We start from the raw sequence: 18,982 nt of genomic DNA, 5'->3' as shown, positions 1-18,982 counted from the left end.
GATCCACACTGCCAGACGTATTGTTGGGTCACAAATCCTGGGGTATGAACCTTGTGTATGCTGTGGGCATGCAGGAAACCTCTGCTCAGTATAGGGTAGCAAACACCGCCTTCAGAAACCGGTTTTCCCACCACTCTGTGTTTGTACAGCACCTAGCACAAAGTGTGGTCCCCCAATCACACCGATGCTACCAAATAAAAGACACCGGGGTCAATTTGTTAGCTATGTGCCACTGCACCGTGTCCATGCCAAAGTAATGCCAGGGTCCATGCTAACAGCCTGGGTGCCCCCGGGTCGAAATCTGGTCCCTTATCCTGTCACTCTTCGCCCTCAGAGATATGGCTTAAATGCATTGCCATTGAATAACCAGATAAGACATGTACAGCTGGTTGCATCTGACAGATGACATGACCCTCCCTGTGGAGACGGGGAAAATGACGAAGAGTGATCCTTCACAGCCAACCGATGCGGCATTGAACAGGACACTTTATCCCTTCAAGTGAAGGGCTTCGGGAACTGTTGGGAGCAATGAGGATGTTGTTATCTCACCATTCCTGTTATATTTTTGGAGCTCTGTTACACTGACCCATTGTTTTCTGAGAGGGGGGGATACATGTCTTTTTGAAGGGCAATGTGTTTAGAGCTTGATATCAACTGAAAGCTGGCTTTCAGGGCTGGGGCGAGAAAAAGCAACGCTTTGCTATCTACCCTGAATAATTCCAGATTGAGAGAAAAGAAGGAAATATGATTTTTTGTTTGTTTGTTTCCCTTCTTGTCACCGAAAAAACAACCAATCAAACAAACAAAAAAAAAAAAAAAAGAAAAAAGAAAGAAAGAAAGGCAAGCCATGAGAAACTCTGCAGATTTTTCCATGCAAGCGAATGCCAGAAGAGCTGTGCCTTGGAGCTGGGTGCGGAAACAGGGCAGGCGTTGGAGGATTTTCCCCTCCAAGCCTGAAAAGAAACAAGAAGTTGGCTGACTGGTCTTGAATCAGCCCCTCCTGAGCCTGCAAAGCCAGTCCCGATTTTTCATCAGAGCTGAAAATATCAACCTCCCCCATCCTTTCTTCCCCACCCTTTCCTCTGCGACGTCACAGCGCCTGGGTCCGGCGGTGCAGCTCTCTGGAGGATGCTGTTCAGCATCCTTCAGTCGGCGATGCTGGGAGGGGGGTACAGGCTGCGAGTGCTGTGGTGCCAGGCTCCACGGCCGGTGACGTGCTGTCTGCCCAATTCTGATATAAACAGAATGTCCTTGGGACCGGCACGGTGGAAACGCGCTGAGGAAGCTCCCACACCTCCCTTGATAGCGTGTTTTCCAAACGCTGGCGTCCCGCCACTAGAAAGTTCTCCTGACTTGGGGCCACCAGCATTGCCAGCAATCAGCTTAAGTAAACCTTCCACTGTAGCATCCTTCTAGATCAATGGTCTTATCTCTGTTTGGGTCCTGGTGATGCTCACCCACCCAAGGTGTGTTCTGCTCACCCCGCGCTATAAATTAAAGTCAGGACTCACGCATTCTAGTCTTGGGGCGAATTTTTTCCTGGGTTGGGCCCAATGAAAAATTGCCTTTTTCTTTTGTGCAGCTCAGATCTGGGCTCACTGTACACAAAATGCCATGTGTTCCCAGCAGGATCAGCCCTTCCAAGGCCTACCCCACAGCCAAATCAGATCTACATATTTACGAGCTTGTAAACAGGATGGGGCGGGTGAGTTCACATTCTTAGAAAACCAAGTGCAGAGAAAAGAACTTCTGAGTTGGAAAAACAAAGAGTAGTCTTGGGTCCGACCCAGCAAACACAGTGGTTTTTCCAAGACTTGGATGACTTGCTTGAGAATCATTCCCCTCCACTCCTTTCCTACAGGATTTCCCAAGCTTGCTCTGTAGTTGGAAAAAACACACATTCTCAATTTTTCTGACCAGAGTGGAGGAGACAGCTTGATAGAAAGGGACGTTTTATCTTGGAGGTGAGTTGAAGCCAGGCTTCTGTTTGCAGTAGCCACAGAGGAACAGCAGTTGCTTGTGAAGAGGGGTTTAAGGAAGCTATTAAAAGGAGTTGCACAGAAGCAGCCAGTTGGAGTGCTCACCGCAAATTGCCATTGTGTCTGCCAATAAATGCAAGAACCAGTAGTCTAGAACAGTGGTTCCCAAACTATGGTCCCCAGATCCTGATGGTCCATGAAGGCTTGGTAAATGGTTCACAGAAAACCAGAGTATAAAGGAGCCAGCCAGTCTGCAAAAAATTATGAGAATTAACAGCTTTTAGTTCAGAGAAGTTGGAGAACCACTGGTCTAAAGCCCTGTGCTATGTCCATTCACTATTTATAGATACAGAAGCAGAGAGCTCTTTGTGGCAAGGGCTGAAGAAATATTTTCGCTATCTTCTTGCAAAAAAAGCTTTGATGACATTTCATGAAATAGATGTGTCAAAGGAGTTATCACAAGGCTAAGTCACAGCAGTGCTTCTACTAACTTACCCACCTTGCTGGGAAGTTTGTCATTGCTTCTCTCATCATAATACCTAGGGTTTTCTCAAGTAGATTATTGTGGTGAACCTTCAACTGACTCTCCAGAGTCCTTTTTGGTACCTCTCTTCCTGGGTAGTTGGGGATTATTCTTAGTTCAGTATGTATTTAATTAAGACCTCTGCCCTCTATTTACAATATTTTCATCTCTCTAAATAGTAATGCTGATGATCATGAAGTTCTTGTTGATTTTTTTAGAGTAGTCCATGAAAGGAACATTTAACAAGGTCATGAAATATTTCCTAAGTAGTAGACCAAGATACATCTGGTCTAAAAATATGTCTAAAATGGCGCTAGCCTCCAATGTTTAATGAACCAAGTCACACCAGTGAGACAGCAATGCAAGCATCAGGAAGCTCAGGACATAGCCTCCTACTGCAAAGAGTAACGGTCACCAAAAGAGATCATTATGCAAGCCATTAGTTAAGGACAAAGTTATCCATGGCTGAGAACTTACGCGGTTTGCCATCATGCTGTCAGAGTCACAGGGCTTGAATAAGCAGTATCTTTGCTTATTATTATTATTATTATTTACAACCTATGCCTATGGTTGGATATTTTCCCATGACACATTCTACCTACGGCTTACTCCTGCTACAGATGGCAGCCAGTCAGCTTGTCCATAAATGCTTCCCTTCCCCGAGGGCTGGCCGTACTGGCTGCGTTACCCAGAAGTGTGCCCGAGATGCCGTCATGCAGAGAAGAGACTCCCAGGCGCAGATGCAGCAAGACCTTCACGCTCAGGATGCTCCCACATTTGCTTAATGGAGAGCCGCGGGAGTGCTCCTCTCTTGAATGACACGCTGATTTTTGCATTGCCCTGGAGGGAACCTAGCAACCCCGCATGGCCATTATGTTCATTCAGATCCTGAGCCAGATGGAAATTTTCTTTTCAAAGACCACCCCAAGCCTATTTCCTCTGTTTAACCATCCAGGCAAGAATCTCAGTGTGGTCTGTGCCATGCTCACTCTAAGATCAGCACGCGGATTCCAGTCTTCTTCCTGCTCAGACAGCAAGACAAGAGCTCTTGACATGCAACTCAGTTACCCTGACCTTTTCCTCCTCTCAGGAGACTTTTTTTTCTTCATTTGCATCTGGCAAATAAGAACCTTCCTGATATCTCACTTTGGATTTGCCAGATTGGCAAATCTTCCAGACTTTTTTTTTTCCTAATTTTATTTCTGTCTTTTTGCTGAGTCTCATGATTTTAAAGTTTGTTTTAAAGTCCCCTTTGGGGCTGGAGTCAGGCTATTATCTGTGAACCATTAAAGAGTAGGCAGTTAGATACACATATGTCTTTCCCAAGCATAAGAAACTGGAAAAATATTGCCTTTAAGGGAGTCTATACTAGAAGCCAGGTGAAAAAAAGCCTACATCTTTGTCTTCTTTTTAATTTCGTGACTCAGTTTCAAAGCCTGTCTTCCTACTGACCCTGCTGTGTTCAGCATTGCCTGTGGCCCTGAATCTACAGCCCACCCCTTCTTAGAGGATGAACCATGCAGCTAAAAAGGCTACTCCTGGGCAGGACATTGTTGAGGTGAGTTAATGGACAGCTTGGTTTGAGGGCATGGAAAGGACAATGTCTCAGACCAAACTTGGGGCTGTCAGGCCCTCTGTACAGTCCCCTTTCAATGCCAAACCAGCCATGGTGTTCACCACAGAGCAAGCAAAGAACTCATGATGATGAGCTCATCAGGTGGCCCAGGATTAATAGTCAGCAGCAGTCCTCAGACAGAGCCCAAGTCCTGGCTTCACCACAGATGTGAGAAAGCTGATGGGCTAACATTGCCTTCCACAACATGTAAAGGAGATGTTTGGTCCTGCTCTTCATTCCCTCATGAAAGCATTGCCTTAACCATTTTAAAGGCTTTGTTACAGAGTGAGCTTGGTTTGCAGCATCCAAGCCCAGGCGTGGTTTCAAAATCTCTCTCCCCTTCCTCTGCCTGATCCTGCCTGAGTAGGGTCCACAGAGCTCCTGTTAAAAATCAAGAAGCAGAGGAAAAGCTCTCAATCCTCTCCTGCTGACATACATTCCTCAAAAGGATGGTTTTGTCATCATGCCACAGGGCTACAGAGTTGGAAAACAAGGGAGTCCTTTCTCAGCCCTTCTACAGACCCAGAGCTCCATATATCTATCCATCAACCCTTGTGCAGTGGCAGAACACAATCTCTTAATTATTCTTTTATTATCTTGAGCACGACTTTCTTCTTTATAGATCCCTAGTGAAAGATGGAAGGCAGTATATTCAGTTCAGGGCAATGAAACTTAGTGCATAGTGCTAGCTTGGCACATCCAGGTCCTTGGAAGGAGATTGCAAGGAATGTGATGGCTTTCTGGGGATTTTCTGGTGCTGCTTTCAGCTGCGTGTCCCTGAATGAAGGAAAACAAGCAACTTGGCATATTGGATCTTCTTTGGGCCCCCTTGCCTGTCACACAGGTATCTAGCAAGTGACAAGTTTAGCTACAACTTTCTCAGGAACCAAGCTAACTAAAAAGGGTTATCTATTCTGCTAAAAAAAAAAAAAAAAAAAGTAAAAATTATTAATAACAATAATAATAATAAAAAAAACAGATCATGGTCCCAAGCCCCCCCAAGCAAGGGTTGTAGAGCAGACTGGAGCACTTTATAGCACCTGGCCCAAAGCCTCTCCTGGGCCCCGTGCAATGCCCCAGTGGTCCCGTGACATAACTCTCTTGTGGGAGTTTTGAATCTCTGGAAGAGCAAGAGATGTTGTGTGGCAGCCCACCAGAGTGGATCTTCAGTCTGAAACATATGCTTTGCATTGTATGCACTGTGATGTGGCAGGAGGGCATATGGAGGCAATTAAGGGTGCAGAGCCTGCTAGGACAATATTAGAGGACTGCATAGTCAAGTCCTTATGGCCTTTTGGGAATGGTCTCTGGAGCAAATTTGTCTGAAGAGGTCTAGCTGGACCATGCTAAGCAAATTAGGACTTGAACACTTGAAATTACTCATTAGCTTTCTGTTAGGTAACAGTGTAGATGTACCTGTGTGGCTCTTCACTTTGCCATCCTTCACCGCTATGGGAGGCTCGCTGGTGAAATTCTTTCAGTGATGAAAGTCCTGTCCTGCACAGGAGAGAAACTAATGCATGGGAGGTTTTGGAGAATCCTCCTAAGAGAGGAGGAGACCATCAGATGCCAATGACATTATGGGTGAGATCCATCAGAAGTAACCTTGGATGTCCATGAGCCAGGAGTCTGGGTCCATATCTGAGACCTTGTGTGATCCACCTGCTGTACAGGCTTATGCTTTAGGATGAGACATATCACTGCCTCCTCTGCACAGAGTCTCCTGACTAAACCATTGACTGTAAAAGGAGCCCAGGGACCTGCTCAGATACCTAAATTCAGTTAGGTGACTCACAGAAGATACCCACAATTTTCAGGAAATTTGATGCCTTGGAAACATCCTAATGGCAATGACTCCCATCAGTGGTCCAGATTGATGGGATTACTTTGAGAAAAGCCTTGATGTGAGCTCTGAGGGGAATGCAGGGCAATTTCAGCCAATGTCCTACTGATGTGCTGCAACTTAGAGAAAAACTTTGGAGACATCACTAGGACCATACTGCCTAGAGGTTAGGGGACAGGTTTGGGCACTGTGAATTAGAACAGTCAATTATCAGAACAAGGCTCTGCTGCATTTTCCTTCTCTCGCTGACAGGCAAACAGCACTCACTCCTCAAATTTGAGATCCTGCTTGAGAGTGTCAGTGCTTTCCAGAGTCCTCAACCCCCCCAGGCTGGCCTCTCCTGCCTTTACAACCTCCCCACCACCCCAAGCCTAAACCGTGCTTCCCTGAGCCCCAGCACACCACAGGCTGCCTTGCCTCCCCATGGGGACCTCACAGGCCAGATACGCACACCCAACCATGGGCTTTGGCATTGCTAGGGCCTCTCCGGGAAGGCCTCTCCAGCCATCAACTGGGGACAACACAATGCTGCCAAGAAGGTCAGCAATAGGCAGGGGAGGGGTGGCTTCTCCCTGCTTTTCTTCCTGGTCAGCTCAGGGTGCAGAAGTTGGAGCAAGCAGTCATGCCTACACACAGAGAGGCACGCAGACAGCTCACTGGGGTTTTCGTTGGCGTGACAGAAGCTGTTGCTTATCTGTGACAGTGTTTATGCGGTCAGCTGGAAGGCTCACAGGCCTGAGGAATTCCACCCGATATCCCAAAGCCATCGTCCTCCAGGGAAAACGCCGGAGTCACTGCGAACATGCTGTCCTCCTCCCTACGCCAAGCAGCTCTTGGATCCGTCGTAGGAGGGCAGTGAACTCCCCCATCACTCCACCAGCTGCAAGGAGGTGTTAACCCTCTAGGGACCCTGAAACACCTACAGACGCCCAGCAGAGGTGGTCAAGGGGAAGGTGGTGGAGGGGAAGGTCGGGAAAGGCTGGTCAGAAGCTGAGACTCCCAGTCCCGCATATAGGCAGAAATCCTTGCCGATATCCAGCCCGTTCTCCCATAGCTTGGCAGCCTCATCAGGGACGTTATCCATCATGGGGGCCCAAGAAGGAGCTGGCAAGGAGGGATGTAAGCTAGGTAATGAGCAGAAAGTGGCAGCTCATGATTGCTTTGGACCAGATTTAATTAATATAGTTTGTGAGAGCCAAAAATAAAATAAGGAAGAGACTTTGACTCTTTCTTTGGCCACAGTGAGCTTTGGCAGCTATGGTACCTCCTGCACTGGGGTTTTTCTATACTAGCTGCAATTCTCTTGACTTGCTGCTCTGACACATCCTGAGGGAGTTCTCAGACCCCTCTTGACCTTTGAGGCAACGTTCAGGAGAAGTTTAGGTGATAGGTCACGTCCCCACCATGGGCCTAATCTTATTTATGGATTTCTGGATCTTCCTAACTCAGGAAGAGAATGGTTTGAGCCTTGGTAGATTTTTTTCTTTTCCATGAGTTTGGCTAATCATTTTTTAGCATCCACAGCCTCCTGCTGCAGAGATGTCCACAGCTAAGCAACATGCTGTGAGATGAATTGTCTCCTGTTCTTTGCTTTTAACCTATCACCCACTAGTCTCCATCTCCCGTGATGCTCCTTGTATTGGTAAAGGCAGTGAATAGTAGCACCCTATTTACCTTCTGCATGGCATTCCACCAACACCTGCAAGGTCCAGCTCTCCATAAGTTATTTTCATCCAGGGTCATTCCTCACACAAAGCCCACACCAAGAAAGAGTAAGGGCCCTTGTCAGCATGAACAATCCTGCTGGTCCTTGCATTTCCCGTTCATGGTGGGACGGCACTGGGGCATGACTTTGTTTTAACCACCTGCTATCACGTCTGCAGCGTTTTTGTGCCATGGACTATTCAGGACACGCTGCAAAGCAGGGACCTTTTAAAACAAAGATGCCCTTGCCAGCTGCAGCAGAAAGCAAGCCTGCTCACAGATTCTGACTGCGTACTGGGAGCCGGGGCCAGCATTTAGATTGGACTGGGTCCATTTTCATTTGTGCATTTGTCTTTTTTCTTGTTTTGCTTTATTTTTTTGAGCACTGAACACTGGGACCAACAACTCTCCAAACAATCCAGTGATATCACCTTCGAGTGAGTCATGGGGAGGGCAGGGTGGAAAAGTGCAGACAAGGAAAGATCATGAGATTGTGCTAGCTCAATCAAACTAAAAAAAATGAGATGTGTGTTTGGATATGTGGAGGGGAGATTACATCCACTAGCCACCCAACACAGAGTGTCACAGCATTGGGGAGCATGCCCATGCCTTCAGAGATTTGTACCTGGCTGTTTTTTCCCCAGATATGAGCAGGGAGATATTACCTAGGAAAAAAAAAAACCACACACAGAGCATACAAACACATATGGATGTCCTGCACAAACACACATACACACATGCTGTAAGAACATGAAATAAATTACTCTTTTGCTTTCACTTCAGAGTTCATACCATATTGGGTCAACTTTTGCACCACCAAAAAAATGAAATTCAATCTTCAGATCATGTTTAGACTGAGTCCAGTCACTTTGCATGGTAGGGGTAGCTTCCTCTGAGCTCACCTGCAGCTTTCTTAATTTCTTAATGATCCTGAAGACAATTATCTAGGGTTACAACAGGACCTGCAGGCCTTGCTCAGACCCAGCTCTATCACTAGAATGCAGACTCCGCAACATGTGGACTGACCTTTTATAAAATGCTGAAAGGAACAAAACCCCAAAAGGACTTTCAAGCCCCCCAGCAGTATTATTATTCTAAAATTTTTATTTATTAGGAGAAGACAAAGTCCTCAGCAGGATCTCCATAAGTCAACATGGAGCCTTCTCAACAAGGCAGTGGAAAGTATGAAGGACAAGGCTCTGCATCCCACCCTACCTGGGAGCATCCTACACTGAGATATAACCAGGATCCTCCGCCCATCAGGAGAGTGGGCATCACTGGGTAGGCAGTCAGGGTGAAGAAGGAGCACCTCAGAGGTCTGTCCCTACTCTCCAGGCTGTCTGTTTCACATGGGGATTTGGTTAGGTTGGATGGACGCTTCCCTGCTTGGAGCACTACCTCAAAAGCAGCAGTCCCATTCAAGCAGACCAAGGGCAAGCCAAGTCTCCATTGTCCTCTCCCTGTGAGGGCTCTGGGGTCCCATGGCAGGGGGTTGCTGGATCTCAGCACACATACTGCACACAATGTCAGTGCTCACCACACAAAGACCACCCGACGGGAGGATGTCCCCAAGGTGGATGTCAGCACCTCCCCCCCTTGGAAAGTACACCAAGCTTTGCCATGACGTATTGAGCTGGATGCCCGAGAGAGGTGTCCAGAGGGCTGATTTTGAGCGAGTAGGAACAGTTCCTCTTTGAAACAAGACCAGGTTTCACAAACTTGTACTGTGACACAAGGCCTACAACACTCAGGCTACCTGTTCTTTCTTTGATATTGACCCATTCTGGCTTTTATGCTTTTGGGCCCAGATCATCAAAAAGTGCTCTTACACTGAGATATTAGGCTAAAGTGCTGGTGCATCAGTCTGTGTTGCTATACCTGATGTTTTACTCCCATTTTCTATTTCTGGAACTTGGAAGTATCCTACCGTGTTTCCTGAGCTCTTCAAGTGTCCATTACTCAGTACTGTCTCCCAGGCATCTTAACAACTTTCATGCTTCTGCACAGTAACTGCTACAAAGCCCAGTTCAAAAACCCTCCCACTCTCAAAATGTTGTTGCATATTTGTGTGTATGAAAGTAATTTCTCTCATACTTTACTCATTCCCTAAATAAGACCTTGCAACTCTTCCTCACGTGCAGCCTCCCAGTGCCTATCAAGAGCGTGTGATGCTCCAGCAAGTACAAAGTTACCAGCCAAGGACCTGTTCTGGGAACTCCCTGCCTAGTTCTGTTCATCCCAGTCTGATCAAATGAGGAAACTATGGATGCACTCAGTACACGTCTCTTGCAAGGGGCACGCTTATTTGCATGGTAATGAGGATGGTAATGAGCCCCTTGTCTTCAGATGTACACAAGGTTCTAGCGGGTGAAAACCAGCCAAAGTTGAAATTCAGGGAATTCATAGCTTTATTTTCTTTTCAGTTTGTATTTTTTATCTGGATGCAAAAAACAAAGTGTGTAGTACCGAAACTGCATTGTGCAGTGAACACTAGATATAAATTATTATTTTAACAGCCATCAGGCTGTTTAAGCGAGCACCAATCTCTCAAGTAGCCTGGCTCAAGCAGTAATTACTAGTCTCATTTCTAAAGAGACCCTTCTTTTATTTGCTTTGTTACCATAGCTTTTTGTTTTCTTTTCCTCTCTCTTAAAGTTAAAAAATGCTACATAAAGCTGCAGCTCCTCTGAGAACCCAGCGCGCACTGCAGACGGGGTTCACAACAACACTGTGAAAGACATTATGGTAATTAGCCCCATTATCTGGTGGGGAAACTGAGGCACGGAACCTCTCACCACCAAGGGTATGAGCAGGGTTACATGCTTAATGAGCTCCTTCACCTGTATTAGACCCAAATGTTCACACTGAGCTATGGCAGGGTCATGCTGGGACAACGCAACGTCTAAGGGTTGAGAGCCAGGGATCCCCTTGCAGAGAGCACAGGGCTCTGGGAGGAGGCTGGTCCCCGGGCAGGATGTAGGGATGGGGGAGACAGTGGAGAGGAATCTGGGCAGGAAAACAGACCCAGCCAATATTGCCAAACCTGAGGCTGAGGAGAGGAAAATTGATGCCAGGCTTGGAAACCCACTGCTGGTCCACATTGCCCAAAGCATTGGATGGTGCCTACAGGTCCAGGGTGGTGGGTTGGGGGCAGTGCAAGAAAGGGGGAAGGCTCAAAGCCATGGTCAGATGGAGAACGGAGGAGATGCTACGTGCAATGCAAAGGGGGACTATCCTCAGCACCACCGAGGTATTTAAAAGCTCCTGGCTAAACACCCAGGGGTGATGTTTCTGCTGTGGTTAGAAATGAATGTGGTCATTCAAGCAGCCTAGCACCAACCTATAAAGCTCACCATTGTCCTAGAAGGAATAAACCCCTTTAATAAAAAACCACCCCTAACCCCGGTGCCCATGGTTCAAAGCCACGGACTACAACACCAGTGGCTGCTCATTAAACTGCAAGTGGTTGCTCATTAAATTGCAAATGCCATTAGCTCCATGAAGGCCCCAGGTCTTCCCAGCAGAGATGTCAATCCTGCTTATTGTCCTTATTCCATGCCTCCTTCAGCACGTATTGACAGCCAGCGTGTACCCCAGCCCCACGACTCGGGTTGGCCTTCGGCAGATATTTAAGCTGCATGGCTGCGTCTGTGCTTTCCCTGCCTAACCATCAGAAAATGCTGAGATCTGTTTTTATTCTCCCACGTCCCCATGATGGAGTAGCCCACATACCTAATGCTGAGTCTGGCTGGAATTTCTGGACTTCTTAGGGATGGGTGTAAGAAAGCTTTGCTGGAACCAGTGCTCTGGGTTTCCTGGATGATGTTTTTTCCCCAGAAAACAGCTTGAGGAGCTTTTATGTAGTGTCAGTCCCAAATTTCTGGCTCCTGGCACCTGTTTTGACACCAGGCTTTTGAGCACAGGGAAAATAATAATGATATCCAGAGCTAATGTTATTTACTAAAATACAAATTAACGCTCAGTCACATGGTGGCATGATTTGTCATTCAGAGCTAAAATTAAAAGAAATTAAGGCTGAGTCAGAAAGTTATTTCAGATCTGAGTGGGGAATGCAAAGTGATGGGGCCATGTGGAAGCAACACTGACATCTTCTGGCTGCAGAAAAAATCTCCAGCTTTTTCACCAAGAAAACCACGGGGAACCCGCAGCACAAAAGCATAAATAGGAGTTGGAGTGAACAAAATAGTATTCAAGTAACAGGTACAAGCTTGGGGTGGTGGATATGATCTGAGCCCACTTTAAGAGTCCACCTTAGCATCACTGCAAGATTTGAACAGAGGGTGTGTGGCGTTGGTGACCCAAAATACATGAGTGTAGGACGTGAAGGGTTGCTGCTCTTCCATCAGTGCAGGTGACAGGGCTGTAGAAGACCTTTTATGTTGCAGTGGTGAACTGTGCAGTGCAACACGTAGGGAGAGACAGGAACCAAGAACTGATCCCTGCAAACCAGCCAAGCAACAATTTTCTCTGTCTGATCTGGAATGGGACAGGGCCTGGCTGCCTTGTGTTGATAAACCAGGCAAGCATGGGGACTACTGAACCTGTTCCCCCAAATTATGCCCTCAGCTTCTGCTATAGGGTCTCAGAAAGCAGCCTGGCCCCCAGATATGGAAGATACCTCTTGGGTGCAAGTCTCCTGCATTAATTCAGAGCAGGATGTCTGAACTCACAGTGAAGGAAACAGGTTTGACCATAGGGCTCTTGGGTCCTGCAGCAGTCTATCCTCTGGAGTGGATCCCCTTCAAAACATAGTGCATGCTGGACTGGGGGGGGTTAGCTGGGTGGTGGTCTGGAGACAGTTGTGAGAAAAATCCTCCATCCCCCGCCACCCCTCATGCTCGTGTAGCTGCTGCAACAATTAACAGCATCTGTCCAAGCTGTGTGGGCTTGCCATGATGGCTCACAGCTGCATTTGAGGGGGCTGAGTCCATTGCTAGGAGCCCTTCCGCAGTGGGAGCTAGGTTCTGCCAAAGATATAGTATTATCCATTATTATCACTTTAGGGTAGATGCCTTGCTGTCCTGCAGTGGCCAGATCTTCACTCTGGTGGCAACAGCATTGCTAGCCAAGGACCTAATAGCAGAATCACACCTTCAGCCTTTTCTGCAGGTCTTGCCTCTTCAGACTGGGCTGACCACCACCCTTCCTACCCTGCGCTGCCATACCTTTCCTCTAACCATATTTCTTATAATCTCTTCCAAGGTTCTTTCTTCCCATCTCTGAAGCCCTCCGAAATGGTCTTCAAGGTCATCTTCTGGCTGGGATACTTCAACAGCTGCGTGAATCCCATCATCTACCCTTGCTCCAGCAAAGAGTTCAAGCGAGCTTTCATTAGGCTGCTGAAGTGCCAATGCCACCGGAGAAGACGGCCCATCTGGCGCATCTACGACCACCACTGGCGAGGGGCCTCCATGAACAGCTCAGTGCAAGACTCTGAGACGGACATGAGGCCCAGGATTAGCACCCTGAACAGCTCGTTCATATTTAACTCCTCCTTGCAAGAGAGAGCCAGTAAGAGGCGAACACTCAGCTTCAAGGGCTGGAAAATGCTCACTCCTTTCCAGAAACCAGCATCCACCCAGCTGAAGGAGAAGATGAACAGCCTTTCTAACAAAATCCGGGGTGGCTCCAGCAAAGCGGGGGTGACAGCCACCTACAAAACAGAGGTGGAGTCTGTCTCTATTGGGATCCCTCATGACTTTGCGGAAGCCATTGACTATCAAACCTATGATTTAACAGACTGCTGTGGGCTGCGAGAAACAGATATTTGAAGCCACTAGGACAGCTGTCAATTGTTTCTTTAGATGTATCTAGCAGAAACATGAAGGGATACCATCTGTGGGTCTGTCAGGCAGACTGGAAGCAGCGATCGGGTGTAAAATGCAGTGGCCCAAAGGTTATACAAGCATCCCCCACATGGAGGTCAGCCCATTCTCTGGGATTATGGGTTCCTCAAATAAGAGCCAATGGCATATCCCATTTTAATGAGCCTCAGCAGGAGGGGAAGATGTGGGGTGGATATGGCCTTAGAACAAGAGCTGTTTCCTCCAGTGGATGGTTATCTTTGACTTTGAAGGAAGCTGTGCAATTAAGGGAAAACAGGATGTCTCCTTTGCCTTAAAAACACCACCACAAAATCTAACAGCAAGATCAATCCCCAAAAGATGCCAACCCTGCCTTAGTACATGTGATCATGTTTCCATCCAGAGGCAGCACCCAGAAAGGACGCTGCTGAGCAGTAGCTGGCAGCTGATCCATTAGATAATGGGTTGTAAGCTTGTAGGTCTACAGGGCTGGACAGGACCTCTAGCCGTGCCTTTGCTTTGGAGGGTGAGCAGACTGTGGTATTCCCAAGCAGGGTGGGAGGATCCTGGCTCTCAGCCATCATGTCTGCAGCGACCACAGCTTTGCCCCTTCCGTGTAACCTCATTTTAGGCCAGAAGAGCAGTACAGATGTATACGCTAACGCCAATGGATGTGTGGGTCTCTCCTCTCTAAGTCCAACCTGTGATGCATTTCTCATTTTGTTTTCCAGTGAAATACTTGCAACCCACCTTGCTCTAGTGTGCATCCCTCTGTGATAAAGAGAGAAAGCAACTCCTTTTGGTGTTGGTCATCCTTGACCTTTTCCTCTCCTTTTCTTGCTCTTGTTGTCTCTCTCAAACAACATGGAATAAAGATGCATCCTAGGGGCTTCGCTCAGGTCCACACTCAACCTGTGCTGTGACTCAGGAAAGGTGGGATGGCAAAGTTTGGGGCCATAGGGTCAAAGCTAAAAAGGAGCTGATGTGCAGTTGGAGATCCCTCCTGTAGATACATCTTCTCCTCAGTCAGGGTCATGCCCATGACTCTTCTCCCAAGTGGCTTCCCATATGCCTGATATATCAAGGCCTTTGGTGGCTATCAACAATTGCCTTTGGTTATGTCCACTAGCATGGTCAAAAGCAATGTTGATAAAGGGGTTTTTTGCCCTTCTCATAGCCCCAGAGTGTGAGGTCCTCTCAGGAGGGCACTATGGCCTCCTCTGGGACCACATGGAGGTTGGACACATTGACAGACCCGCCTTGGCCAGGCTCACACAAATCGTGCTTTGCAACTCAGAAAAATGGTCGCCCAAACTCTGCTTGGCCATGTATTTCAGGCACTCGTTTTATCAAATTTCAGGCAGTCAATGAACCACAAAGACATATCATTAGATTTAGCCGCGGACAGAGGCATGAGACACGTAGGTGATAGAGGCGAAGTCTGGATCTGAGGCTCAGTGTCTCAAGCCAGGTGAATAAAGAACAGGAACGTGAAGTAGAAGGGTGGAAACATGACACTGAATGTCCCCCAAACCCATCAAGAGTCTTTCATGGATGTGCCTACAGCACGTCTAGCTAATCCTCTTAAGGGTGGCTTTCAAAGGAAATGAAAGACTCCTAGACAAATCAAAGAGAATGTCACCTTTCTTTCTGCTGTTCATTTGCTTTAAAGGAAATCAAAACAGAGGAAAAATTGGACTTCTTTTATTTTTTACTTTTTTGTATAATGCATATGGAGACATGATCTCTGGAGTTGGTCCTATCTCAACACCCTTAACACCCTTCTGCCCTTTACTCAGTGCAAGATTCTGAACTGGACAAATTACTGCACAAAGACCTGCAGATCTTGTCCAAATATTTTCCTCCCAGCAGCAAATCCCACCAAGGCACGTGGGCAGCACTGCACTTACACTGAACCGAGACTCATTACTGTCTGTATTTTCACAGGCGACAAGTGTCTGCAAAATCAGCAAGAGGTTACCAGCTTGAGAGGTTCAGCAAGGGCCCAATACACCATGGGAACCACTGTAGGGAAATGCATCTTTTTTTCCTGCGTTTCTGTGGCCTTCAAGGGAAGTGAGACCCTACAGTGATGGTGGGGTGACACAGAAAGTCATTGTGCAGTGTAAGGACTGCAGCTGGCGCTGGCCTCCTGAGCATTTTGGGGCTCCTGATGGAAGAGCACACTGCTGGCACGGGGACGTAGCATAGAATGCATCAGGGAGAGGGCAGTCGCTGAAGAGCAGAGATGCCTGGAAGGTCAAGGTGAAAGGATTAATCCTCTTACCTTCTGCCCACCTCACGGGATGCGTGTGCACACGTGCTACTCTCGGAGGGACTAAATTCACCCAGATCTGCATTTTTGGCCCCTGTTCTGGTGACATTGCTTTGCAGGTCTAACCATTGCAAGTGCATAATGTAAGCGATTTGGGGGCACAGTTTAGGATGACCTGATACAGATATCATCAGAAGTGAAAGTCTACTCAAGGGGAAGATGGGCATTTGCCATTAAATGCTCTCTGATGCTCAGGAGCAGATTTATCTGGTGTCTCTCCACATCCAGAGATCCATAGCACATGGTAACGTGTGCATCCATGACCATACAGATACACATACACACTTTACTACATTTATATATAAATGTCATCTCCAAAATGGCAGATGTTCTCCTATAAATGGAGACTTTGCAGGGGCTTTTAGCAATTGCTGGCAAGCACTTTCATTCCCAAGAATGAGTTGAAATCATTGCCTAGACTTCTCCCTAATCTTTTAAATATACTTCTTTCTTTTTTCCAATTTCAAAATACTTACTTTTATAACCCCCAGCCCCTTAAAAGCATCTAGAAGGGAAAGAAAGATTATTCTAGGGGTTTTACTGCCTTGCCATCCCAATTCTTTACAGACCTACAAGGGAGAAAATGAGGATAAAGTCTGTTTAAGCACACATAAGCCCGAACTCTGGCTCATTTACTTTCCTCCATTGCAGCTGTGCCTGCATTTGATCAGTCCCTCAGAGATACCCTAGAAGGTGCTGTAGAAAAGCCTTGAGCTCTGCTGTGCTACATTTAGGCAAAATGCTTGTTTCTCACCTAAGCCAGGGCCCCCCTTTTCATTTAGCATCTTGCATCAGAAGACACAATGCAGGACTGGCCTCTGAGGCTGTTCATGGTGAGCTTCATCTAAAGTAGATAGAGCTGTCTTTGCTGGCAGGGGAGGAAGCACAATGTTGTATGAAATATGACCTATCTAAAATTGAGCATTTCCCTCTGATTCCCTTAATCTCCAAGCTCTCCCAAGTTTGGAAAAACAGGCTCAAATCTTCAGGAGGTGAATTTGGTCTGATCCCACTGACTTCTCTGGACCCACAAGGGTGTGACCAGCTGAGGGTATGGCCCCGTTTCTCCAAATCTGCCAAGCTGGCAATTTCCCAAAGCACCTGTACCTTGGTTGTCCCGCAACTCTCACCTCATCGTGCTGGCTTTATGTGACTATTGCATTGTCAGACCTTGCTGCTTCAATGAACCGAGTGTGCAGGATGGTGAACAGCAGCTTTTATGTCAGTAGACTCTCACGAGTCCTATTTAAGGGGGAAGGAAGGTGCCTGCCAGCCTGAGCTGGACTGCAGTTGGGTTGCGTTACTATTGTTTACAGCGTGTATATAAGTGTACATTTTCTTTAGCAGACATTGGAATTTTTTATGTATAGATTTTTATTTTTCATCCCCAGATGTATTTATTAGCCAGAGTATTTCTGTTTTGTGATTCAAGTTCTGTCGGATTGATGTAAGCTCTATGAAACAGAATGCACATATTTTTGTTTTGTTTGTACCAAATACATGCACAAACCAGTCTAAAACGTTGCTGTGAATTGTTGCTGTGTCTGATTTTTAAAACAGGGGTTGTAGGGGATGAGAGAAGGAGGAAGAAAAACCTGCAAATTATCAGCCATTGTTTTTTCTCAAAGACTTTTTTGTAATTTCACAAGGATAATCGTTCCCACATGCAAGAATTTATTATAAAAACAAGTCAGAAGAGGACACTCTCAGCTTTGTTCTATGCAGGGATGCAGGGGTTGCACCAGCCATGTCTTCTCTCAGATGCTCCCCGGAGCAGGAGGAATCTAGATGCAGCCATGACCTATGGGTGTGAAGAAGGACAGGCGGAGGGAAAGTTGTAGTGAAGTTAGTCATCAGGAACAAGCTCTGGTGAAAGAATGTCTATCAGAGTAGGGTTTTTTAATGAAAACTGAAAATTCAGCTCATTGAAGATTTCTCTGGGAAAAAATCGTTTTTCTTCCAAAGTTAAAATTTCAACCTCACTCACAAAACCACTACCCGTGGTGAAATGGAAATAGCATTTCTTATGCTCCCGTCTCACTCCAGGTAGTCCATTTCACAAAATGCAGCCTGATGGCACCTCTAGATACTGGGCAGTGGTGTCTCAGGGCTGGGTATTGTGGGAAGGACTCTGAGCTGGAAAGCCCAAAGCGGAGAAGGACAAAAGAAGACAAAACACTTGCCTCACCTCTATGATGCTAGAACAATATCATATAGCAGAGTCTGAAATGCAGTGAGGGGAGAAACAGAGCTCTGAAAACATCCAACAACAAGTATCCCAGAAATATTTCTTTGCAAAACATATGACCAAACATGGCCCAAGGCTGGCCGTCCTTCAGGGATGGCCCCAGGCAGAGGCAAAGCGAGCAGCCACCAAACACAAGTCAACAGCTCCAGGGAAAGATTGTCATGACTTCGCTGCGTGTTTTGCTAATGCTTGTGTGTGGCTGAGCCGGTCTGATGCTGGGAAGGGGGATGGATGCTGTGTTCCCTGGTAAGAATTCAGCAAAGGATGCTCTTGACTGGTGCTGCTCACATTTTTTAAAGGCATTTTTTTCCCTTCTGTATGACTGTCAAGCCAGGCTGCTGCCCTGCTTGGATGCCAGGAAGAAAGTGTCAGGTGCTTTGCTGTTGAATTCTCCAGGGGTATCATAAGAAAGACCCATGCCATGGCCACGAGGACTGGATGAGCCTTCGGAGCCACAAGGCTGGGCTGGGCATGTTGCTTTTGGCATCCTTCCCTGCCCCAAGTTTAATCCATTGAGGACATTGTGTATTCTGGGCTACGCAGACAGGATCAGAGGCCAGAGCTACATGGTCCTGGTGTCTGCCAGAGCCCAGGCTGGTGCTCAGCTAGCTCATCTCACAGCAGCCTGTAATAGACCCTGATAGATCTATTAATGCAACTCCACGGGGATTGTATGTGACCTGTGAAACTTCAAGTGCCTTCTCTTCCCTGTCCCATGAGTCCCTAAATCTGTTCCTCATGCACATCAAAATCCACACTACGACTCCTCACACTTTCCATGTGCTGGTTGGACATTGCCCGGGCAGAAGAGCGGATCCACTCGGATGGGGAAGTGCTGGGACATCTGGATCTGGAGAGGAGTTCAGTTCCCTTGTCTCACCCAAGGCCTTGATGTCCCTTCTCCATGGCG

General features: G+C 47.1%; 1 protein-coding gene across 1 annotated transcript in view; it reads left to right on the top strand.

Moving 5' to 3' along the window:
- Positions 1-17,337, top strand: part of ADRA1D (adrenoceptor alpha 1D) — a 51,793-nt gene extending 34,456 nt beyond the window's left edge. Inside the window, exon 2 of the mRNA XM_054825490.1 lies at positions 12,888-17,337. Coding sequence (XP_054681465.1) covers positions 12,888-13,456 — 569 coding nt within the window. The 3' untranslated portion in view covers positions 13,457-17,337. The remainder of the gene's footprint in view (positions 1-12,887) is intronic.
- Positions 17,338-18,982: the final 1,645 nt, after the last annotated feature.

This window comes from Grus americana, chromosome 4, assembly GCF_028858705.1.
Source record: "Grus americana isolate bGruAme1 chromosome 4, bGruAme1.mat, whole genome shotgun sequence".
Lineage (NCBI taxonomy): Eukaryota > Metazoa > Chordata > Aves > Gruiformes > Gruidae > Grus > Grus americana.
Note: the sequence above shows the minus strand (reverse complement) of the source record. Positions and strands in the feature narration are given on the sequence as shown.